Genomic DNA, 25,952 nt, shown 5'->3' with positions numbered 1-25,952 from the left:
CTAGTCCAGTTTTTTGTTTGCAAGTAATTACATAAGAACCTTCCAGTGTCCTAACTCATCTTACCATTACACCTTTAAACTGTATTGATGCTTAGAGGAATTTTTATCATGATATCAGATATGGGAATGTGTAAAAAGGTTTTAAAACTTCTTCAATGTCTCCTATAGTGTGCAGTTTTCTAGAGTTTGATATAGGCCCAAGTAAAACTCTTGTAAGCCGCTCACAGATCTCTCCTCTCTTGTGATGTTTAATCAAATATTGTTTCTACTGTGGCTGTATTCTGAACTTAAAATGTTAGGAAGTATTTCAAATCTCAATCTATTTTATCGTGTTGGCGTTGTCTCGATGTTCGAGCTTAGATGGTTTCATAGCGACTTAAAACTTTGTTACATAAAAAGCACACATGAAACTGCTTGTTTGACAAGGAAGGAATGAAGCCAAATTTCTAATAACCAACGCTTTACTTTCTACATTTCTTTTCAGACTCGGTCAAGTACAATAGTACTTTCATGTAGACACAGTTTAGCTATTTAAAAAAAGATGTTAAAATTCAAAAAAAAAAAAAAAAATATTCAACTAACAGAGTTAAAATTCAAAGGATTAATAACAGTACAAATCATTAATGGGAAATAAAATTTTAAGTCTCGACATGCTTAAATGAGATTCACTCTCGTAGACCCCCATTTACTGGTCATAGACACCCAATTTATTTTTTCACTTCCGTAGACCCCTTGGAAGTCCTCGTAGACCCCTGGGGGTCTATATAGACCACTTTGGGAATCACTGATTTAGATAGATAAATAGAGAGATAGAGAGAGAGAGATTTTTCAAAGACGCACAGAAACTTTTCATAAAGAAGGGAATTCCCGAAAATGGTAATAATAAGCCTAAATCAAGGTAAATGCCAATAGTAGGCTATGGTACAGATTACAAAACTCTAGATCTAGTTGTAGATTTAATGAACACTTTTATAACTGTGTAGTTGTAACCAACAACACAAATGAAACGTGTACAAAATAGTCAGCTTTGTTTTTCCCCAAAGATAAGAATTAGTTCAAGACCAGAATGATAGAACTAGGCTATCTGTAGTGCAAAAGAGACAACCTCATTTAGAAATCAGCAATTTGGGACGTTAAATCTCAAGGTTTGTGCGATTTGTTTCGGTGTTGTAAAACATTGTAGGCCTACAATAAAAAAATTTAAAAAATTACGATAGATTAGTTCTAACTTTAATTCATCGCAAGGCATGGTCATTTGTGGAGTTGTTTATGTTTGAAGGAAATAGATATAATATAGACATTGAAAATCTAGGCCTGCGTTTTTATTATAGACTTGAACTATAGAAATAGTCAAACAGACTTTTTTGTGTGTGGCTTGCCTGCATTATTTTCCTGTTATGATAAGATTAAAATTCCCACTAAAACTAGAAAAAGCTGTTTGCTAGAAAGGAATTTAGCCAAGGCCTGATTAGCATCGACCTATAAGCCCAAATGTTAGTTATGGATATAGACTCTTTCCACAATGGAAGTATATGCTTGAACGCACTTTAAAAAAGTTACACCAAGACTGGTCAGTCAATCGTATTTCTTATGACAGCACATTTTAATTTTTAAAGAGGTTGCTAGAACCCCCCCCCCTTTTTTTTTTCCAGCATCGTAACACATAGATTACTTAAAACTTTACTTTACTCTAAACACGGGGAATCCCCAAGAATCCCAATGTGTTGCTTTGCTACACTCAAGAATGAGCTAACTTTCGTAGTAGGCCTATGAGTGAGCCTGCACACTTACATCCTCTGTGACTCTGACCTTTTATTTGATATATACAGTATGTTTTTAATTTGATTGTTATTATATTGGAAAATTGTTTTTTGTATTCTTATTGAATGTACATTTCAGTTATGTACAATTTATACAAGTAGCCTATGCATATAACTAAACTAGCAGTACACACCGGCTACGCCCGTTGATTTGTTCCCATGCTTTATATTGATAATCATGACCGGACACCTCCTTCTTTTTTTTTAAATTGTAATAAACGGGGGACCCCCATTTTATCGATTAACCTAACATACTTTTTTAGAACGTTGCAATGACATTTTACGACCCGCTCTCTATTTCCTTTTCTGCCTGTCTCTCTCTCTCTCTCTCTTTGGAACTCCAATTTTGTTTTCTTTTGGCCTGCTCATAGTAATTCCTTCAACATAGACTTTTGACTTGTTTTGGAAACACCCTCTCCATTATGCGCCGCCGATACATGACAACTTCATGCCTTTAAGGTTCATTGGCAGGGGCGTCACTTCATCCCCGGTCACTTCATCCCCGGTCATTTCATCCCCGGTCACTTCATCCCCGGTCACTTCATCCCCGGTCATTTCATCCCCTGGTCACTTCATCCCCCGGTCACTTCATCCCTCGGTCACTTCATCCCCCGGTCATTTCATCCCCTGATATTTTCATCATCTGTTCATTTTATCTAACAAATTGTAATTTTAAAAAGCATTAAATGAGCAATATTTAATGTATTCCTTTTTTATTTAAATGACGAAATTGTAACAGAATAAAATTAAAATTAAATGTCATTAAAAACTAAAAAAAATTTAGCATGTAAAAATAAAAAGGTAATGTAAAAAAAGTGTTTTTGTGTTTATCTACATCAGTAAGAAAAATAAAATAAAGTGAAACATGGTCGTACTTTCACCACACCTTGGCCTTTGATGGTTAGTTATCAGCGGCACGGTCATAATTATTGTATTCTCACTTCTTCTCTCAAAAGATTTCCTCTACTTTCACCACACCTTGGCCTTTGATGGTTAGTTATCAGCGGCATGATCATAATTATTGTAATCGCACTTCTTCTCTCAAAAGATTTCCTCTACTTTCACCACACCTTGGCCTTTGATGGTTAGTTATCAGCGGCACGGTCATAATTATTGTAATCGCACTTCTTCTCTCAAAAGATTCCCTCTACTTGCACCACACCTTGGCCTTTGATGGTTAGTTATCAGCGGCACGGTCCTAATTATTGTAATCGCACTTCTATCTCTCAAAAGATTTCCACTACTTGAACCACACCTTGGCCTTTGATGGTTAGTTATCAGCCGCACGGTCATAATTATTCTAATCGCACTTCTTCTCTCAAAAGATTCCCTCTACTTGCACCACACCTTGGCCTTTGATGGTTAGTTATCAGCCGCACGGTCCTAATTATTGTAATCGCACTTCTATCTCTCAAAAGATTTCCACTACTTGAACCACACCTTGGCCTTTGATGGTTAGTTATCAGCCGCACGGTCATAATTATTCTAATCGCACTTCTATCTCTCAAAAGATTCCCACTACTTGCACTAACCCTTGGCCTTTGATAAGTGCACATCCAGATTTACCATATAATAGATTTCTTATTAAGAATACAAAGTGGAAGAAGAAACACCATAAACGCATTAGTAATATGTCATTAAATGTCAAAAAGAAAGCATTCTATATAATCATATTTATATATAAAATATTTAATTGGGGATGAAATGACCGGGGATGAAGTGACCGGGGGATGAAGTGACCAGGGGATGAAATGACCAGGGGATGAAATGACCGAGGATGAAGTGACCGGGGATGAAGTGACCGGGGATGAAATGACCGGGGATGAAGTGACCGGGGATGAAGTGACCGGGAACCATTGGCAGCTATATCACAGGATAGGGAGTCCTATGCCAGAGCAGAGTTCGATTCTCCAAGTTTACTTTGTAATGAGAATAGCGAGAAGCAGATCCGTTGTGGCAACTTCCCTGATCTAGTCAATCAGCTCCAAAAAACACAACAGCTCCATTATGGAGTTGAAAGCTGCAGTAAAGAGTGTTCCTAAGAATAAAAAGGATTTTCAAGTCGTGATCAACGCTGATATGAAGCACTATGGAGAGGACCGAGGTCGTTTCAACGTCCCTACATGTAATGAAGTGGCCAGTCTCATTGTTGGTCAGGTTTTTGAGAAGGTGGTTATCATCAGCCACTGGTCCGTCAGAATGTCAGCACTCTAGGCCCCTTACTCATCTGAAAAATACAAAGAAGTTTTTTTTTGCAAACCAAGACAGACATTGCTCGAAGAGCTTGTTCTATCCCAAACGGACTAATGGAGAAAAATATTGCAGAGAATGGTTAGTTCATTCACCAGCAACCTGTCAAACTCTTCTAGACAAATATCATCCGATGGATTTTGTGATTGATCCGATATACCTACTTAATTCGAAGTCATGAAAACTCTGTAGGCTATAGAACATCTGCAAGATATCTTACAAGAAAACGTGGCTCAACGATCGACTGCTAAATAGCACAAGGATGAATAAGAAGCGGCAGTGCTGGAAAAATGTTGTGGCAGTCATTAGTCGCTCCATCTGAGCGTTGTTCTTCCCACAATGGCGATTTCCTTAGATTAGGTCTATTCGAACTTGTAGCGTTCCTTACAGGGGCGGACTGTGTGTCAGAGCGGCCCGGGCATTTCTATACCATCCTGCCCACAAATTGTATGCCACATGATGAGTGTCTAATCATACCTGTCCTCAAAAGTATTGTGTTAAGTTATATAATGTATCGAAAGTAGTTAGTATAGGAATAATTTATTAGATGATTTTGAAACTATCCAATCAGTGCTATTACCAAATGAACAAAGTATAACATTTGTAATGGGGAATTTGTTAATGTGAAACAATTCCTGCTACCATATACATTAACATATAGGCCTGCGTGTACTTGGCATTTTCACATTCAAGACATCTGAAGATCCTCCATCAACGAACTTTATGTTTATGATTCACTTTCACTCCTCACCATTTTCTCAAGCATATGGACTTCAATTTACAAACACAACTCTTCATCCTCCGTTATTTAACTGCCCATCTCACAAGGCCATGGGGGCGCGGTGGATGATTGGTGAAGCGCTTCCAAACCTGGGGTCCTGGGTTCGACTCTCATTGAAGACTGGGATTTTGAATTTCGGGATATTTAGGTCACCCCTGAGTCCACCCAGCTCTAATGGGTAGGGGCCTACCTGACTTTAGTTGGGAAAAATAAAGGCGGTTTGTTGTCGGTGTGCTGGCCACATAACACGCTGCTCGTTAACCGTTGGCAGAGAAACAGATGGCCATATAGATCGCAAGGTCTGAAAGGGAAACTTTAATCACATTTACTGCTTTTTCAATAACTTAGAAACCTAGTTAACTGTCTGTATCTTAGAGCTGGCTACGGATGAATGGTATTTAGTAAGTAGTCCTATTTACGACACTGCTTTATATTAGTATTAGACTTTAACGTGTTTACAAATTAGTATTAGACTTTAACGTGTTTACAAATTAGTATTAGACTTTAACGTGTTTACAAATTAGTATTATTTTTAAATAACGATGCTCAAAGTGTTGCTTTTAATAAGAATATTATATATATCTTAAAACAATATATTGGTATTCATGCGGCCCTATCGGTGGCCCTATAGGCCCAATTGGGTACCGGCCCACCGGGCATTTGCCCGAATGCCCTTAGGCCTATAGCCAGTCGGCCCCTGCTTCCATATACAAAAATTTGGGAATAAAGGTTCAGCTGTCTTATCTCGTGTTTCTAAAACGATAGGCCTATGTGATGAATTTATCCAAATTATGGCACATTAAATAAGGAACTCAATCTTGGATGATTTACGAACTGCATGGTAGGCCTACTTATATTTCTTTATAGATTCCACTTTAGACCAGACCAATTGTTATTGTAAGGTATGTTTCATCAGAAAATAATATGGGCTTCTTGACTTTCATAAAGATTTGTAACCACACAATGTAAAGTAGGCTATGACAAAATAGATAATGCAAGATATAATATATGCTATATATATTCCATGCGCTGATCATTCATGCTAGTAGAGAAGCAGTTAGCTATTGTTTAGATCGGCGAGTAAACTTTTAACTCTTTGACTGCTGTGTTTTTTTTCCAAAAAAATGCTACTTTTTTAAAAAAAAAAAGAAAATGTTCCAAATATGGCTAAAACAAAAATTTATTGCTTAAGTACCAATGATGCTATAATAGCATATTTGGTATCAAAGTAAAGGTAAATGAATGGAGAATGTGAAAATGTAAACATCTTTCTATTTAAATATAAGATACAAATTATAATCTAAATAATATGACACTCAGAAAAAAAAATGGATGCCAACTTTAGATTTTTTGAGACCTAAATTTAGATTTTGTTCTTTGTATTACTGTTGAAACAGCATATTTAGACTATTTACAGCATTTTCAAAAAGAAATGTGATAAAACAGTCAATAAAAGATGATGAATCATTGATTATATTATTATTTTTACCTGTTTTTTTAGTCAGAAAAAAAGTGAAAATTATTGCGCTTTTCATTACTACCAATAACAATAGATACCAGTACTAAATCTATCAACCAAATGCACTCAAATATTATGTACATTTGAATCAATGGGATATAGATCTAGATTTGTCTTCTTTTTATTTGCCTAGAACATCTTTCATTCTAATACTAAATATAAGATACAAATTATAATCTAAATAATATGACACTCAGAAAAAAAAATGGATGCCAACTTTTGATTTTTTGAGACCTAAATTTAGATTTTGTTCTTTGTATTACTGTTGAAACAGCATATTTAGACTATTTACAGCATTTTCAAAAAGAATTTATGTGATAAAACAGTCAATAAAAGATGATGAATCATTGATTATATTATTATTTTTACCTGTTTTTTTAGTCAGAAAAAAAGTGAAAATTATTGCGCTTTTCATTACTACCAATAACAATAGATACCAGTACTAAATCTATCAACCAAATGCACTCAAATATTATGTACATTCAAATCAATGGGATATAGATCTAGATTTGTCTTCTTTTTATTTGCCTAGAACATCTTTCATTCTAATACTAGACCAGTGCAAGACATAGGCTAGCGAGAGATCAAAGCCTAAATCTCTAACTAGATGAAGGACAATAAAAATCCTAATTCATTTTACCCAATATTTAGACATCTAATAGATCATTATTACTGTTCCTTTGAGATAAATTATGGATTTAGAATAGTTTTATATTTTACTTTTATTTAGTAGTAAACCTTTGGGAGTGCAACTTGAACCAGTATAGTGATGGTGATGATTTTTACCAAAAAATGATTCTAAAAAAAAATGCTAGAAAATATACCAAGAAAAGGCCCAGCATGGTGGATGAATACTGGATTTAGATCTGCCATTTCTGTTGTTTTCATTTATCTTAGGCTTAGATCTATAGGAATCTACAAAGGTGTAAAGATAAAAGCATAGATCTAGTCAACCTTGATCTACATTCAAGACCTAGCCCTAGTCTAAGGCTAAGGCCTAAGCATATAATAAGGTAATACTAGATCTAAATCTAAATGCTAATAATGTCCAAGTCTGCTTCATCCTATGCTAAATCTTGATCAAGATCTTCATTATCACAATTCATAGAAGTATAAATAAAACAATAATAAAGCTTCTTCAGTAGTAAACATTGTGGGTGTGTCTTGGACAAGGATAGCCATGATGTTGTAGATTTTTACAGATAAACAATACTAAAAAAAAAAAAAAAGAAAATGGGGAAAAAATGCCCACAGTGGATGATTATTTGATGTAGATCTGGCATTTCCTTTCTTTTTATTTACCAGAAGCTTAGATCTAAAGATATATCTAGATCTAGAGTCCAAGTCTAGAGATAAAAGCTTAGATCTAGTCAATCTCGATCTACAGACCTAGCCTACTGACAATAATAGATTTAGATCTAAATACTAATAATATAGATATAAATAAATACGCTAAATTTAGACCTACCTGAATCTAATCTATATATCTAGATCAAATTCTTCATTATTACTATTTATTTGTGATAAATTTTAGAATAATTATAAAGTCTCTTTGGTAGTCAACATTGTGGGTGTGTCTTGGACTAGCGTAGTCATGGCGACGTTTTTTTACATTGTAAAAAAAGTAATAAATAAATGTCTAAATAAAGCCAAAAGCTTCTAATTTCTATGTAAACAAAGGATGAAGAACTCTTTTATAAAGTAAAAATAGTTCCACTGTTGTTAGTTAAAAATTTTAATTTAAAAATGCAACGAAACAAAGGTAGGGTAAGAACGTCTATGGGATAGACGTTCCGTGCGTTTAGGGCAGACAGACCGTCTATGGGATAGACGCTCCGCACTCATTGAGTTAAAGAAATTGTTTGTTTATCAAGAAATGAATAGTTTCTTTCAAAGATTTATTATTTTACTATTTTTATTTCTGTTAATTTTGTATCAGTTATAGGTCAACCCACGACTTACCGGGTATCTGAAAATCTTAAATTTAGCACGGACACGTAAAATATGGACATATAAAGGGTCCCATATCTCAAATAGTCCAAATGGAAAGTTAATTTCAACTTATTTCTAAAGTAAGCTACCAACTGAGCTGTTGATCTGTGGCCCTAGCTATATGCACTTGTTAAAATACATGTAGGCCTTTAAATCTATATATCTTGATAGCATTTTCATTTGTTTCACTTTACTGAAATTATTGTTACACTTAACTTAAATCCATGGGCGTAGCCAGGATTTTTTTTCGGTCTCCCCCCCCGGCACCCCCTCCCCGCGAAAAAAAAAATTATTTATGTGTGTGTGTGTGTACATCATGTTTATTACATTCTGACCCTTCATTATTTCGGAAGACGTTTATTGTGCCCTAGAATAGGTTCTTCCTGGAGTTAGTGGAAAAATTGAAGATTCCCCGCCATTGCCAGCAAGGGGTCTGGGGGAGCGCTGAGAGCTCCCCCAGCGCAAGGCAGAGCCCCGCCGCCAAGCATTATTTCTGGTATTGAAAGCCAACAAAATGCATATTCTGAGGTATCTACAGTGCATTTTCCTGCTATTAAAAAAGTTTTATTTCAAAAACCTAATGTGCTATTCTTACTGACTTAGACCCTCCCGCGCCGTTTGGGGCATTTGCCGTCAAGCTGTTTCCATAAAAATCTCTCACTGGTAATGTCTGAAGCCTCTTCCCACCTGCTTCGAGGACCTCCATAAATGTGTGGCGCCAAGTTGTACTAGAATGTCCCTGTTTATGCTTTCCGGGTAATGGCCTCCTTGTCATCGCAACTCTTCTTATGCGTAATTCATTTTGTCGGAGAACATGTCCCGCAAACCTCATGCGACGCTCTATCACAATCTTACTAAGGGGTCGACTCCCACTTCAGCATAGGATTTCCTTGATTTAGACTTGATAAAATCTGTCTTAGCCATCTTTGTTGAGCCACATTTAGTGTTTTTCATTTTCGACAGATGACTATTCACTGCACTTTATTAATGGAGCCCCGCCACTGGTAGAAATGTGTTACCTATCTTGAATACGCTCTTGGAATTAAGTGACTGTAGTTTGCTAAAGTTTTTATATCGAAAAGGGAAGTTTTATCGTCAAAATCATCTGTTGGGGGGTTTAAACTAAAAAATCTCTGGAATTTTTTTTTTTTTTAATTCAAAACCCCATTTAGCTACGGTAATAGAATTTAGTAACTGTAGTTTGCTTTAGAATAATATTGAAGATAGAGATTTTCCACCTCAAAACACTCTGTAGGGGAATTTAAAACTCAAAACCATCTGGAGGGGTTTTAAACTTAAAAAAAAAAAGCCATCTGTCGGAGGGCTTTAAACCTAAAAACCCTAATAGGATTGGCTACGCCCAAATAATTTTAGTGTGTAATTTGCTTTTTTGTATTGAAGAGGTATTTTTTAGCTTCAAACTCCACTGGAGGGGAGTTTAAACTCAAAACCCCTTTGACTACACTCATAACATTTTGAGTGAATAATTTGCTTTGTTTTTATTATAAAGAGGTATTTTTTAGCTTCAAACCCCGCTGAAGTGGGGTTTAAACTCAAAACTGAGTCAAAACATTTAACTACGCTCATAACATTTTGAGTGCGTAATTAGCTTTTTTTATATTGAAGAGGTATTTTTTAGCTTCAAACCCTACTGAAGAGAGGGTGGGGGGTAAACTCAAAACCCCTTTGGCTATGCTCATAGAATTTTGAGTGTGTAATTTGCTTTTTTTTTATATTGAAGAGGGGGTTTATCGTAAATTTTGGAGGGGGTTTTAAAATCAAAATCTTCTTTAACTGTGCTCTTGAAATTTATGGATTGTCGTTTGCATTTTTTTTTCTTTTATAGAAGAGGGGGATTTAACTAAAAAAACACCTGGTAGGGGGTTTTAAACTCAAACCCTCTGGTAGGGGTTTTAAACTCGAACCCCCCCAGGTAGGGGGTTTTAAACTCGACTTCCCCCCTGGTAGGGGGTTTTAAACTCAAAACCTCTGGGTGGGGGGTTTTAAACTCAAAACTCCCTGGTTGTGATGGGGCAAGTGATGGTTTAGTATTAAAATCTCACATAAAATAAACAAATAAACAAAATCAAAGCAAAAAATCAGTCACTAAATTCCGATTTCCCCCACTCCGGGGGGGGGGGGGGGATTTCATTTCGGCCCCCCCCCGCTACGCCCATGCTTAAATCTATATACTTTTAGATCTACAGATTTAAATAGTTAATATCTAGAACTATTTAAAAACCACATGATAAAAGTTTTTTTTTTGAAAAGTAAATATTAACATATAGATCTATCTGATTTTAACAAATGTAGATCTACATTCCAGATATCAAGAGTCTAATAGAGTCTTCAGGTTTTGAACTAGATATTTAGTTCAAGAATCAGGTAGCTCAAAATGCCAATAGAGTGCAGAATTTCCAATGGTACATTCTTCTGTGAAAAAGTAAGTGAAAGTTTTGATTAGTATTGAACAAGAACTGAGTAGGCCTATTAAACTATAATTAAACCCTAGAAAAAAAAAGTACGGGTAAAAGTACAAAATATAGATAAATATATAATATAGACTAATATCAAAATTATATATATATATATATATATATATAGGCATATAGGCCTATATATATATATATATATATATATATATATATAATATATATATAATATATATATAATATATATATATAACATATATTATATATATATATAAATATTAAATACTATTTATTTATTTGAAATATGGTGTAGTGTAGATTAAGAATCTTTCATATCTAGATCTACATCTATTATGATCTATTCCAGGGCCCAGGGTTGGCAAATAACGGCCCAAGGGCCACATGCGGCCCGCCGAAGTGTTTTATGCGGCCCGCCGACTCATAAAGAAATCAAGTGTTCCCACACATTACACATAAAAATGCAAATATATTTAAATAAATAATTGTAAATATCTATAGATCTAGTAATTATTGAAACTTTTAATTCTTGTCACTTATCATGAAGAGGCTAAATAAACATTGTCTTTAAACGTCATTCTAAAAAGTTTAAAGTAAACGAAGATTATTTAAAATGGCAATATTTCGAAACATTCAGCCAAGGACAAACACAAGCCAGTATTTATTCCATTCTATCAAAAACTGTGTTGAAAGTGTTGGGTCGGCTTGTACAAGATGGTAAGTGTAACAACTAATGGAGCTCGTGCTTTGACTAAGAAAAACAGGCTTTTTAATAAAATAAAGCATTGAATATCAAATATATTGTTGGAATTGATTTCTCAATGATCTTATTATTGGCACAGGGCCAGCCTTAGGCATAGACAAACTGCTTAGGGTCCCCAATTGGTGAGGGCCTTGCACTGACTCTTATTGTATTATTTTAGAGAAGAAATATCGAAACTTGTCCTCAATGTTATTGTTGAAGTACAATAGGTTTTTAATAAATTGAATAGTTTTACTGTTGTTGCTTTTTTTTTTTATTTGAGGCCACCAAATTCACTTTGCTAAGGGCCTCCAATTATCTACCGGCCATGACTGGCACTTCCGAGAAGTACTTGAAGATTTGGAACAAAACATTCCAATGTTCGGTTACCAGTAGTATCCGCTGGCCTAGAAGAATATGGAATCTCAAGGAAGAAATAGTTAGGTCCATTGAAGGACATTGATTGTGACCTTGTTACTAATATTTCTAATGAAGAGTTGAAGACAGACTTCATGTTTATCATTGGAGACATTGCAATGTTTTGTTTGCAAATGAAATGTATGTGCATCTTAAATCTTTTCAAACAAAATTATTCCATTTCTCGAGCCAGCAAGTGAAATCAGGTTTTATCATTTCCCTTAACTGAAAGCTGAAACTATTTCTAGTGAAATGGATGAAATTACAAGACTTATTTGGATTCCTTGATTGTGGAATTTGAAAGCAAAGTTTGAGACGTCAAGAAATTGGAGCTAGTTTTCAATACCATCAGCTCACCATTTAATGATTTAGCTCCAGATGACATACCTCTAAGCAAATTATGACCTGAAAGAGTAATTCCAGTGAGTTCTTCCACAGAAGCTTCATGACTGCCAGAAGCTGTATTCCCATACTTAAGAAAACTTTGCTGCGAAGCTGTCACATTATTCGGAACCTGATATATCTGTGAACACGCTTTATTTCGTTTGTTTGAAAATTATGAAGTGTTAGAACAGGTCGATGCTCACTGACTGTAATTTGACAGCAGTCGCAAGAACAAAACAACTAGTAAGCTAGTTCTACAGTTACAGAACATTATGCACGGATGTAAACAGTTAAATGCTTGACATTAAGGTTTATTGTACATTTGTGGTGAAATGTTGTGATGTAAAAAGACAATAACAAAATGTAAAAATTATTCGTAAAATTAGTTTAAGAAATTGCTAACTATTGTTGTAATTCCTCAATTAGGAGTAAACAGAAATGTATTCGTCCCGCTAGTCCCCACATTTTTTTAATGCGGCCCTCGGTAGAAAAAGGTTGCCCACCCCTGATCTATTCCATATATCATCTCATTATGGTCATCATTATAAGAGTACCACCAGTCGGGGGTTAAAGAAAACAAAACACTTAAAGCTGTCGGAGACATAGAATGAAAGATAATTTAGTCTAATAATACTCAGTATAACATCTATCTTGTAGTGTTACTGTTAACTTTTTAATTATGTAAAACTTTTCAGAATCTTTGAGAGGTCCCATAGTAGCAGGCTGCAAAAAGCCTTTTTTGAATGAAGAAATAATTATAATTGTCATGGGGATGAGTACCACTTTGCATATATTTCTTAATTTTAAAAAAATCCTTGCCAATCTCCCAAAAATGGCAAAAGAAGAAATCAGGTTTCACACTGAAAACAAAACTTAGGATTACATTTTTTGCTTTTCAGGCCTCACAATGCTAATTATCTTCTTGACACTTTCTTTAACTAAAAGAAACTTTATTGCAGAGATGTTTATTGGTTTAAACTGAAAGTATTTTTTTTTCTAAAAGTGCTGACATATAAAACATTGTACATTATATATGCTCTATGCTTGATCAATCTAGGACTTATTTAGAGTCCTGCTTTAAAACGTTTTCAATTTCTGTTATTAGGTCACACTTATATAATATATTTCATCTTGTCAAAACCCCCAAATTACAAGTCAAAAACTCAAAACCACAAGTATAACAAAAAATTTAATCATTTATTTCAAGCTGGAATTTGAACATAACCTCTTGCATAGCTCGATAAACTGTTAGAGCATCATGCTAACAATGCAAATGTCATGGGTTTGATCCCCATACTGGCCAATTATTATTTTTCAATGACAAATAAAATATGAATGCTTAGTTTACTGGTGTCTGAGTGTTAAACAGCCTGGCTTCTAAACTGAGGAGTCTCAGGTTGGAATCTCTTCAAAGTTTCAGATTTTTAGGACACCCATGAGTCCATCCAACTCTAATGACACCCTCATTAATTGTTGGCCATAAAATAGATAAGCTTTATATTATCTGCCTTATAGATCGAAAGGTCTGAAAGGGGAATTTAAATTTACTTTTTACTATTATTAGGACATAAGTAGGAATTGATTTTAGAAAATGTTCAGATTACTTGTATATTACTAAGAATGCATTTTGATATTTACAAAATGTGTCTATTTTAAGCTAAGTCACCAAGACATAATTGAAGCATGCCAGAGAAAGCTCAAAGTAGCCCCAACTCCTTTATTTGTGTACAGCAAAGCTCAAATTGTCAAAAATATTCGCATGTATCTAGATGCCCTCAAATTGCTTGACTGTGAAAGCCAGCTAAATTATGCAGTTAAAGTGAGTAGTTGTCTTGCATTGCACTTGCATGAACATCATCATCATCTTAATCTTATGTTAAAAATAAATATACTTCAATATAATCATTGCTATAGTAGGCCTACTGGAGATAAGGATAATTAACATGTAACAAATAAAATATTTATTATATTGTTATTTTATTTTAATATTTGATGCCATAAAAAGTAAAGCAATTTTATTTTTATTTCCTAATAATTGCATGTCACCCCAGCAAACAAATAGAAAGTAACTTTTTTCTTATGATTTAGGGTAAACACTTGCTTTGTAGAGTAATTGCATGTATAGGGTAAACACTTGCTTTGTACAGTAATCACATGATTTAGGCAAAACACTTGCTTTGTACAGTAATCCCATGATTTAGGCAAAACACTTGCTTTGTATAGTAATCACACATTCAATGAAAACACTAAAATAAATTTTTCATTCTTTTTATCCAATCTTTTGTTTATTGAATGTAACAAAATAAAGTTTGTCTTGTTCAAATGTCCTCCAGGCTAATCCAAATTTCTCACTGCTAAGACTGATTAGGTCACAAGGGGCATCTGCGACACTAATTAGTGGCAATGAAATCAGGCTGGCTCTTGAAGCAGGATTTGAACCAACGTTGATGATGTATAATGGTGGAGGAAAATGTCAGTGGGAGACACAGTTAGCTATAGAGGTAGATGTAAACAACATTTGGAATTTCTCATTATGGCTTGTTTTAAAACAACAACTGCATACTGTTTCCCAAAGTGGGGTATGCATACCTCCATGGATACGGGAAGAGTTTGAAGAAGGGAGTACGCATTATCTATGCTTCTCCTTCTCATTGATGCAAATGAATGCTATTTATAATATAACATTCATTTCTATTTTTTATGAACAATTTTATTTATCATTTATTATTTTCCAAAATTATTTTTTTTGGGGGGGGGGGGGGGAGCTAGGGGTACTCAGATTTGCTAAAATTATTGAAGGGGTACAAATTTGTAATAATGTTGAAAGTTGTGGAAACACTGCTTTATGATACTGCCATACAATTATAAATGAGCTATCTACCTATACATAAACTAGTCCATTAATTATATTTAAGCAAGTCCTTGGAAAGTCTTGTAAATGGTCAAGGTAATGATTTTAATTTTTATCGCTTGAATAATATTTGTAGCCAGCTTAATTACTAAATTGAAAAATTTAGTAAATGTGTTAAGAAAATAAGTTTTTGCATTCCAGTATTTTTATACTTAAAGTAAAGTTTTATATTTTCTGTTTTCAGGTTTTGATAAATTGACTCAATTTAAACTAAATTGAAAGTCTTACATCCCTTGTTTTTAAAGTTGTTTTTCTTTAAGATTGGCATCTTTATAGGCCAAGTAGTAAAACACTACTACCACTACTACTGAGGGGTCAGGATTTCTAATCCCAGTGCTAAGACTCTTAATGGGTACCTAACATAAGATAAGAAAAAAAAAAAGGCAGTGCTGGCTACATGATAACCTTTTTGACTGTTTGTTATAGAAACATATAAGCTTTACATCATCTGCTCAGTGAAATCCCAAGGTCTGAGAAGGGAATTTCAATAATTATTTTACTTCATTGGAATGATATTGAAAAAAAAATCCTTTGCATCTATGTAAAAATTTAATAGATTATTGATTTGTTAAATATATTAAAACTCAAAGGAATGTATGCACATTTATTTATTTAACCTTGGTTAGGCCAATAATAGAATATGCATCCTCCGTTTGGGACCCCTCAACTCAAGAAAACATTAAGAAACTGGAACAGACACAAAATAGAGCAGTGAGATTCATAACAAACGAATATTCATATTTGACTAGAGTAACACCTTTAGTAAAATCACTAAATTTAGAAAGCCTTCAGGACAGAAGGCTCAAAAGTAAAGTAGCAATCATACATAAAACACTGAACCATAATCTTCAAATACAAAAACAAAATTTAATAAAATACTCTGAAAGACACAAAGATAAAGGCACATTTCTCGTCCCATATGCTAGGACAAATTTGTACAAATACTCCTTCTTCCCTAGTGCTATTAGAGCATGGAATGGGTTGCCTGAGCTAGCCAGGAAAACCAGTGACTTGGCAGAATTGAGGTCATTGGTTAATATGCATGACTAAATGCATGACGCGTAGGACGTAATCATCTTCTTTTTTGAAGTAACGTCTGTATTATATAAGATAAGTTAAGATACACAAATTTAAATTTTTTAATTGTAGCAGCCATTTTGAAATGGTTATAATATTTTCCTTATTTGTATAATTATAGTATCTTACACTATAAATGGGTAAGCCCTATATTTTTATAAATTTATGGTCATCTTTGAAGAAATATATTTATAATAAGCCATTTTCTTTCCCTTTCTACCTATGCAATTTTAAACCAAAACTAACCTAGCCATAGGATACTTTTAGAAGAAACCTTTAAATGTTACATTCACAGTGTAGCAGCTTTGACTGAAAGCAAATCCCAATAATAAGCACTGTCTATAGCTAAGCAAAGAGCAAACAAAGAGTTAAGTGACAATAATAAAGTTTGACTGCGGATTGTTACATCATAGGTTTTTTCTCTTCAAACTGTTATCTTATAGATTTGTTTTTCTTTCTTTTTTCAAACAGCACAATCTCTTAATAAATGTTGATAGCTTGTGGGATTTGAAACAAACCTTAGACATTTGCAGGAATGGATTCCCAGAGACTCGAACAGCAAGATTATTATTGCGAATAAATTTAAATATTGATTCAGTATGTATTAAAACACATTATTGAAGAAATTATATTCAGTTAGTTTTGATTTATAAATCATTTTGTTAATTTATTTCATTTTATAAGAAAGATAATTTTATTTATGATTCACATTGACAATATATTTTGTTATTTGTCTTGTTATATTTCAGTCAGTTCATAACTTTGTCAACACTGGCAAGGCTGACAGTAAATTTGGTCTTTCTGAAAAAGAATCAGAAGCATGCCTGGAACTTTTGGAGCAACCTGGCTGTCCTGCTGAACTTGTGGGACTGCACTCACATTTAGGATCTACCATTTATCAAAGTGATGTTTTCAGGTAAATATTTTAACATCACTGCGTGTTAGAATAAAAAAAAATTAAAATGTGATTTGGCACCAGCTAAAACAAAGTTAAAAATACAAAAATACAAATCTGAGACAAAAACTTTAATATTCTAGTTTTTTTTTTTTTTAAGTTTTCTTTAAAGCTATTAGATCTATAGAGCTATAAAGTAAATAATGTTGAGTTCACATTTATTTGTGACCTATCATTGTTAGAAGCAGGGGCAGACTGGAATGCCCGGTGGGCCGCTACCCAATTGGGCCGGTAGGGCCAACAAAAGGGCCACATGAATGCCAGTAAATTGTTTTAAGATTTATAATATTCTCTTTAAAAGCAACACTTTGAGCATCGTGATATAAAAAAATATAAATTACACTTTAAAGTCTAATACTAATCTAAAGCATTTTCGTTAATACCATTCATCCCTATATAGTGCTTCTAGTAGACGTCAACTCATTATACTAAACAAGAAACTTAAACGTAAAAATGGTTAACGAGCAGGGTGTCATGTGGCCAGCACACCGACTACAAATCTTTACTTTCCCCAACTAAAGTCAGGTACCCGTTAGAGTTGGGTTGAATCAGGGGCGACCAAAAAATCTCGAAATTCAAAATCAAATTTTATCACCGAGATTCGAATCCAGGACCTTAATTTCAGAAGCATTTAATCACTCAGCCACCGGGCCCCCATGACCTTGATAGGTATGTGGTATCCAATTTGTGGGCAGGATTGTATAGAAATGCCCGGACCGATTTTGACACCCAGTCCGCCCCTGGTTAGAAGTGTAACGTAATGCATATTAGGTATATGATGTGTGTATTTTCAATACATTTTGGGTATTTTTTAGGGTGGCAGAAAATGGTAAAATGTGATTAATGTGATTTAAACACTAGAAAAAAACGTTATTCAATCTGAACACTCTGCATGGTTTTAGAGTTAGCCTTAACTTGAAAAAACTTGTCTTGACACAATGTTGAAAGTTTATTTAGGAGAAATATTATTTCTCTTCTAAAACTAAATGTCTTAATTCAATGATATTCATTTCCTTTGGTAATAACTTGTTTATTTCATCAACAGGCTTAGTTTAGAAAGGTTGCTAGAATACCGTTCTAAACTTGTTAGTCGAGGCTTCATAAAAGTATCTTTGATTAACATTGGTGGAGGACTTGGAATTGATTACAAATTGTTGGTAAACAGTAGTATATAACTTTTTTTTTTTTGCTGAAATAGTTTTAGGTAATTTCTAATTTCTAATAAAAATCAGGTTTTGTTAATGTGATTGTTAATTGTTAATGTTATTTGTGATGTAATGTAATAGTTTAACACTTAATGTTCATATCCTATGGTTGGATTGTGTAGGATGCTTTAATGAGATGAGTAGCATCTAAGAGAAAAAGAGCATCAATGTTGTAAAAGCCTGTCTGAAAGTTGAGTGTATATATGGAGAAAGAATAGATTGTAATTTTTAAAAAATTGAAAAAATGTATTTATTTAATTTTTTTTATTGTTTTGATCATATATCCAACAACCTAAGCCATATATAACAGTTAATATTATTACCAATCATCCATTTAAATGAAACTAAAATGTTTTAATGAGCTGTGCCTGTTTGTTGTATTTATTTTAACAGAAGACATTAGTTTATTATTAAAATTAAAGGAAATGTTTTCAAGTATATTAGGCCATTTGTAACGTCAGGATGTTATAGGATAAAGAAATGCCATTTGTAACATCCAGATGTTATAGGATAGAGAAATGCCATTTGTAACATCAGGATATTATAGGATAGAAAAATGCCATCTGTAACATCAGGATGTCATAAGATGAGAAATGTCATTTGTAATATCAGGATGTTATAGGATAAAGAAATGTCATTTGTAACATCCAGATGTTATAGGATAGAGAAATGCCATTTGTAACATCAGGATATTATAGGATAGAAAAATGCCATCTGTAACATCAGGATGTCATAAGATGAGAAATGTCATTTGTAATATCAGGATGTTATAGGATAAAGAAATGCTATTTTAAACATTGAGGATATTTAGGTTAATATATTTTTGTTTTAGGAGTTTGAAACTAAAGCTTGGCAGAGTGAATCTGAAGACAACAAGAAAAACATTTTGCAACTAAAAGAGTTTTTGCTAAATCTTGAAGAGGATCAAAGTAAGTAGAATATGTCTAATACATTCAAACAGGTTTAGTCTTCCATTGATGGGAATAAGCAATGCTCAAGTGATTTCATGCTTCTTGTTGTAACTTTTGAGTACAATAACAAATACATGTTTGAAATTAACAAGATTTAGATCAAACACAAAAAAATAAATGGGTAAAAACAAGATTAAGTGCAAACACACTAAAAAATAAATGGGTGAAATTAACAAGATTGAGTGCAAACACAATAAAAAATAAATGGGTGAAATTAACAAGATTGAGTGCAAACACAAAGATATGTTAGACAAGTTACTAGACATTTTAGAAGAAAATACTAATACTCAAAACAAGAGCCATAGCATATTAATAAGCTCATTGTATAGTTATGAATGATGGAATAGCAAAGGATAGAAATTTTTTTGTGTGCTCTTATTTCATGTGATAATGCAAAAACGTGTTTCAGCATAAGGCTTTTTAAATATTTCATACAAGGGACTCTTTCAACATTCATCTAGTTAACGAATATGTGTTGAATAAAACAGTATTATCCCTATCTACAGTAGTCATTTCTATATTATAGTGCTGTGCTTTTTAATAGTTTTTTATTTCTATGATATTTAAAGACCTTAATTTATTAAAAAATAAAGTAATATATATTTTTGTTAGGGATAAAAAAAAGTATTTTTTGCGCTAAATTTTGTTTTTTTTTATGTTTCTACTACAGAACAAATTTTAACTTTGATTATTCTCTTCTATTTCATACAATTGGAATTTGCTAAAGAAAAAAAGTTTAATAAATTTTTTTTTTTTTCTCCCATTAGCTGATGGTTGCAGCAGAAAGAATATCTTGTCTTCACTATCTGCATATGTTAATGAAAGGTGAAACCAAAAGCTAATTAATAATTCAATGTATATATACTATGAAGTCTAGCTGTTTAGAGCAGAAATGATAGGTTCATTTTAAACATTGGATATTCATTTTATTTTAGCTTTTTTTTTTATTTACCAAATGAACAGCAATGGAAGTTTCAAAGTTTCTGTCACTTTTTTTGCTTTCTTTTGTTCTTGCATATCATGGTGTGAGCTATCACATTGACTTTTCAATAATCAATGAACTTGAGACCATTCAGTCATCAATTCAATTATAATTCCCCAGAACAAGGATGTTTAGTTTGCTAGTAGAGCTCTTCTTTTCTTTAAAAATGTGTGAAAAACTTAATATTGAAAATATTGTGCAAACAGTGCATTTCTTAACATGTCTTACACTCTTTAAATTTACATAAACATAAAGAGAAATAATTTTAAATAATTCTTTCAAATCTAAACAAAAGTTTGAATACTATGCATAATTATTATTAAGTTTAGTATTATAATAATAATGGCATTTGGCAATATCTTTGATTCAGAAGACTAAAGATGAGTGCAGTGTTTCACATGGCTATACAATCCCAGTTGTGACCTGTATATTTTTCCACATCTCCATTATGGAGCAAAGACACCTCTGACTGAAGTGTTAAAGGAACCTTAGATACTTTCGCCTAGCACCTAGGTCTCTGAGCCTTACAAAAGCATTGTTAAAGCCACTGCTTGGTAGGCACTGATGTTTGTAGGCTGCTAGTGTGAATCATTCTGCCACACTCTTGTTTGGTAGCATTAACAAGAAGGTTATCAATTTCTCTTGAAAGTGATGTATTTAGTATTTCTATTTAATAAAAATAGTAAAAATGTTTATTTATCTTTTAAAATCATTCTCTGTATTGTTACTTAAGCATAGCTTTTGAGGACCTCAGACTTGCTACAACAGTATTTTTAAGCACTAACAAACATTTGGGCTCAAAAGTAGAACAAATTTGTTCAAGTTTGACAGCTCCTAAGGTAAATCACATTTTTCATCTAAAGCACTTATTAAAAATAAAAACAGGTCATTAATTTTACAGAACAATTTAGAAATCAATGTTGTTTAAAATATAATTTTTACTTCTTGTAATTATGGATTTATATTTATATGGATTTATATTTTGTCAGCATTAAAAGCTGGTAAATATCAATTAAGCTAAAAATATTTATGTTTCTTAATCATTTTTTTAGTTATTTTTAATATATTTTGGATGGATCAATCAATTTATTTTTGATAGATCTGATGCTTAACTGTGAGAAGGAATGATATTCATAATTATTGTTTTTGTAATGAAAATAGTATATTATTGATTTGAATCAATATGTGCAACAAAATGTATTTCCCGATTGGATATTAAAATCAATGATTCTCTCTTCAAGCCAGTTCATGCAACACCTTTAGATCTTATTCAATCTGTTAGTGACTTATTAAAAGGTAAAGATGTCAAACTAATCATTGAGCCTGGCCGTTCTATTGTAGCCAATAGCAGTGCTGTGATTGCCAGAATTTTAGGATGTAAACAGTCTTCAGAAAAAAGGTATTAATATTGAAATTATCATTATTTCAGGACATTATCAAAATGGGAGCTCATTCCAGAAGTAACAAAACCATTTTTTTAAAATGATATCTTTCTATTATAGGTATTTATTTTTCAATGTGATTTACTAAATGTATCAATTAATTTGTTTGAAACAAAATTTTAAACATGTTTGAAAAAACAACAACCTTCCTTAGCATTCCCAAAAATGATACCTGATTATTTAAAAAAAATAATGTTGCTTAAAACTCATTTCATCAAAACTTCATCAATTTTCTTTTAATGTCAATTTTGTTTAAGATATTGGCTTTTTAATGATCAAAAATGGAAAATTCCAGTTTAGTTGCTGAAAATAAATAGTACAGTAATAAGCAGACAGGATAATCAGTACTATATATCGCATACTAATTTTGTTTATTCTGTAGTAGTTAATTATCTATAATAATTAATTTTGGCATTTATTTTATTATTAAGGATAATTGAAATAAATTACACAACTTATTTGGAAACTTTCCTATTTAATAACTCCTGTAATCCTTTAGGTTTATCATCCTGGATGTTTCAATGACTGAGATTATACGGCCTTGCCTTTATGGAGCCTACCACCATGTGACAATCTTAAATAACTCAGACTCCAGCAATAAAATGGAAAAGAAAGTCTTTAATGTTGTGGGGCCTGTCTGTGAGAGTTCAGATTTTTTAGCCCAGGTTAGATAACTCTTTACTATCCCACAATTAGACTTTTGCTTCCTTCATATTTAAAAATAATTATCTACTTTCTGGCGCAAGTTAGACAATTAAACTTTCCATATTTTTTAAATTTACAACTATATAATAAAAAACAACAACCCAAAAACTATTATAATTATTATTGGAACAAGTTAGATAACTATTTGCTGCTCCAAATTTCTTTCTTTTTGGACATTTCCTATAAATTAATTTTTAAAATTTTATCAAACATCACATTCTTCAAAGTGTGATAATTTCTTAGTTGAATGATGCTATGACTATATAAATGTAAGTAAATCTATTCAAGCAATTAATTTGTAACAGGGGGAACCATGGTTCAATGCATGCAAACTTCATGAGGAATGGGATGGAAATTAGTGAACCTTCCTTACATCTTCACCACTAGACCAATAAACTAGGTGCTGCCTTGGCCCACAGGAGGATGTATTTACCTTCCTTACATCTTCACCACTAGACCAATAAACTAGGTGCTGCCTTGGCCCACAGGAGGATGTATTTACTTTACTTACATCTTCACCACTTGACCAATAAACTAGGTGCTGCCTTTGCCCACAGGAGGATGTATTTACTTTACTTAATCTTCACCACTAGACCAATAAACTAGGTGCTGCCTTTGCCCACAGGAGGCTGTATTTACTTTACTTACATCTTCACCACTAGACCAATAAACTAGGTGCTGCCTTTGCCTACTGGAGGCTGTATTTACTTTACTTACATCTTCACCACTAGACCAATAAACTAGGTGCTGCCTTTGCCCACTGGAGGCTGTATTTACTTTACTTACATCTTCACCACTAGACCAATAAACTAGGTGTTGCCTTGGCCCACAGGAGGCTGTATTTACTTTACTTACATCTTCACCACTAGACCAATAAACTAGGTGCTGCCTTTGCCCACTGGAGGTTGTATTTACTTTACTTACATCTTCACCACTAGACCAATAAACTAGGTGCTGCCTTGGCCCACAGGAGGCTGTATTTACCTTCCTTACATCTTCACCACTAGACCAATAAACTAGGTGCTGCCTTTGCCCACTGGAGGCTGTATTTACTTTACTTACATCTTCACCACTAGACCAATAAACTAGGTGTTGCCTTGGCCCACAGGAGGCTGTATTTACTTTACTTACATCTTCACCACTAGACCAATAAACTAGGTGCTGCCTTGGCCCACAGGAGGCTGTATTTACTTTACTTACATCTTCACCACTAGACCAATAAACTAGGTGCTGCCTTGGCTCACAGGAGGCTGTATTTACCTTCCTTACATCTTCACCACTAGACCAATAAACTAGGTGCTGCCTTTGCCCACTGGAGGCTGTATTTACTTTACTTACATCTTCACCACTAGACCAATAAACTAGGTGCTGCCTTGGCCCACAGGAGGCTGTATTTTCTTTACTCACATCCTCACCACTACACCAATAAACTAGGTGCTGCCTTGGCCCACAGGAGGCTGTATTTTCTTTACTTACATCTTCACCACTACACAAATAAACTAGGTGCTGCCTTTGCCCACTGGAGGCTGTATTTACTTTACTTACATCTTCACCACTAGACCAATAAACTAGGTGCTGCCTTGGCCCACAGGAGGCTGTATTTACTTTACTTACATCTTCACCACTAGACCAATAAACTAGGTGCTGCCTTGGCCCACAGGAGGATGTATTTACTTTACTTGTTAGCTTAGGAAGTCCTAACTATTTGGACATATTTAAATAAAAAAAACAAACAAACAGGTCTTTTTTTAAAACAAAAGATGTGCTTAACACATTGACTTACAAAGGACTAAAGATAAACAAATATTTTTATCTTAAGATCATTAGACCTATATCTTATACTTTTTAATATTATTATTTTTTATTTTACAATTGAGTAATTTTTTTCTAATTTGACAAAGCTCATTTAATCAAATACAGAATCGCATGCTTCCTGATACCTGTGAAGGCTATGCCATCATACATGATGTTGGGGCTTATTGTTATAGTATGGCTTCTAACTACAATGTCAGGGTAAGCTTATTATATTTAAAAACTCTACATGTTGTATAATAGATAGTTTTATTATGTAATATTTTTAATATTTTCATTTCATGATACTGAAATAAGTTTTTATTAATTATTCAAAAGATCTGGGCATTTTTTTTTCTGAACTTTACTAGATGAGACCTGCAGAGGTTCTAGTTGATGGTCATGACTGCATTTTAATTCGACGACCAGATACATATGAGGATTTTATGGCTCCATATAAGGAAATTTAATTTCCTTGTTTTTACTTACATTTCTTTTGTAAACGCTTCCTGTTAATATAAAAAAATGTCATATGTATTTTTTAAAATTTCATATGTATTATTTTTAAAAAATTATTATTATAGCTTTTATATAGCGCTACTTTCATGCTTATAGCATGCTCAGAGCGCTTTTGGTCCAATCTCATTTGTCATATATATTATTTTCAAAAAATGTATTAGCTAGTCTTTCATTGGAATGATTTAATTATTCACTCTATTAGTGTAAATTTTTTTGAAATCTTTTGCAATATTGTTGAAATATGTTGAGACTTGAGACATGATTATAAACAGTTAAGATTGATTAAAATTTTCCAATTCAACCAATTAAACAATCATTGCAATGTCTGTTTTTAAATGCTTTTTTTTTTTTGTACCATTAAGTTTTGAATCTGGTTTATTGACCTAATAAAGATCCAAAGTACTTACTAGGCCTATATAGAAAAGTCCTAAATATTGCTGAAGTGCCATAAATTATACAAATGGATTTAAGTTTTTGTTGTTTTTTTGTTTAATGGTTCTTTACTTTCCTTTAATTCATACTTTAATTAGCAATATTTTGATACTGATCTATAAAACAATAGATTTAATTTGTTTTTAACCAAGACAACATGTAAAAATTAATAGGCTTATAACCAATTTGCTTATCAAACATTATTTATGTTAACAAATAATAATAAATTAGGGAACGAAGGCTTTTTTCATATAAGCTTTGGTATGATATCTTCGAGTAGACCTATATTATAAAGATAAGGGAGATTATGTCAACCATCAGGTATACACATGCCATTAAATAGACTCTAATATATAGGCCTAGGTAGTGCAAACTATTGAGTTAGAACTGTTAAAAAGATGAAAGTAAAAGCTGTTTCGTTGGCCTGTATGCTCTGGAAGTCACTGCAAGGTGACGAACACAACGGTATAATCAATATCGTTAAGTAGGTCAGGCAAATGATGCAGATCCCACAGTAGTCAAAAGTAAAATAAAATATTTAGGCTAAATAATCTTAACACATAAAAAGGTGGACTGCAGATATATAGAACTACGTCCGTCATGTAGA

The 25,952-nt window shown here is 33.1% G+C and overlaps 2 protein-coding genes across 6 annotated transcripts in view; one reads left to right on the top strand and one right to left on the bottom strand.

The window, feature by feature from the left end:
- Window positions 1-8,170, bottom strand: part of LOC106069189 (trans-L-3-hydroxyproline dehydratase-like) — a 53,854-nt gene extending 45,684 nt beyond the window's left edge. For both annotated transcript variants that reach the window (XM_056024329.1, XM_056024330.1), the window contains exon 1: window positions 7,839-8,170. The gene's annotated coding sequence lies outside the window, so the exon portion shown is untranslated. The remainder of the gene's footprint in view (window positions 1-7,838) is intronic.
- Window positions 781-25,378, top strand: LOC106073141 (uncharacterized). Of its 4 annotated transcripts, none has more exons than XM_056024326.1 (14): window positions 781-898; window positions 10,689-10,805; window positions 14,013-14,174; window positions 14,689-14,856; window positions 16,815-16,940; window positions 17,093-17,259; window positions 18,344-18,455; window positions 19,336-19,432; window positions 20,242-20,299; window positions 21,190-21,295; window positions 21,698-21,855; window positions 22,398-22,563; window positions 24,524-24,616; window positions 24,766-25,378. In XM_056024326.1, exons 2-14 carry the CDS (start codon window positions 10,758-10,760, stop codon window positions 24,862-24,864), a joined length of 1,560 nt encoding a protein of 519 aa, XP_055880301.1. In that variant the 5' UTR covers window positions 781-898; window positions 10,689-10,757; the 3' UTR covers window positions 24,865-25,378. The 4 variants fall into 4 exon arrangements, with proteins under 4 accessions (XP_055880301.1, XP_055880298.1, XP_055880299.1 ...); XM_056024323.1 differs by lacking the exon at window positions 781-898 and adding an exon at window positions 907-1,145; XM_056024324.1 differs by lacking the exon at window positions 781-898 and adding an exon at window positions 8,297-8,442.
- The last annotated feature ends 574 nt before the right edge of the window (window positions 25,379-25,952 follow it).

Source organism: Biomphalaria glabrata, chromosome 3 (genome assembly GCF_947242115.1).
Source record: "Biomphalaria glabrata chromosome 3, xgBioGlab47.1, whole genome shotgun sequence".
NCBI classification, from domain to species: Eukaryota; Metazoa; Mollusca; class Gastropoda; family Planorbidae; genus Biomphalaria; species Biomphalaria glabrata.
The sequence above is the reverse complement of the archived record's forward strand: the minus strand, read 5'-3'. Positions and strand labels throughout refer to the sequence as shown.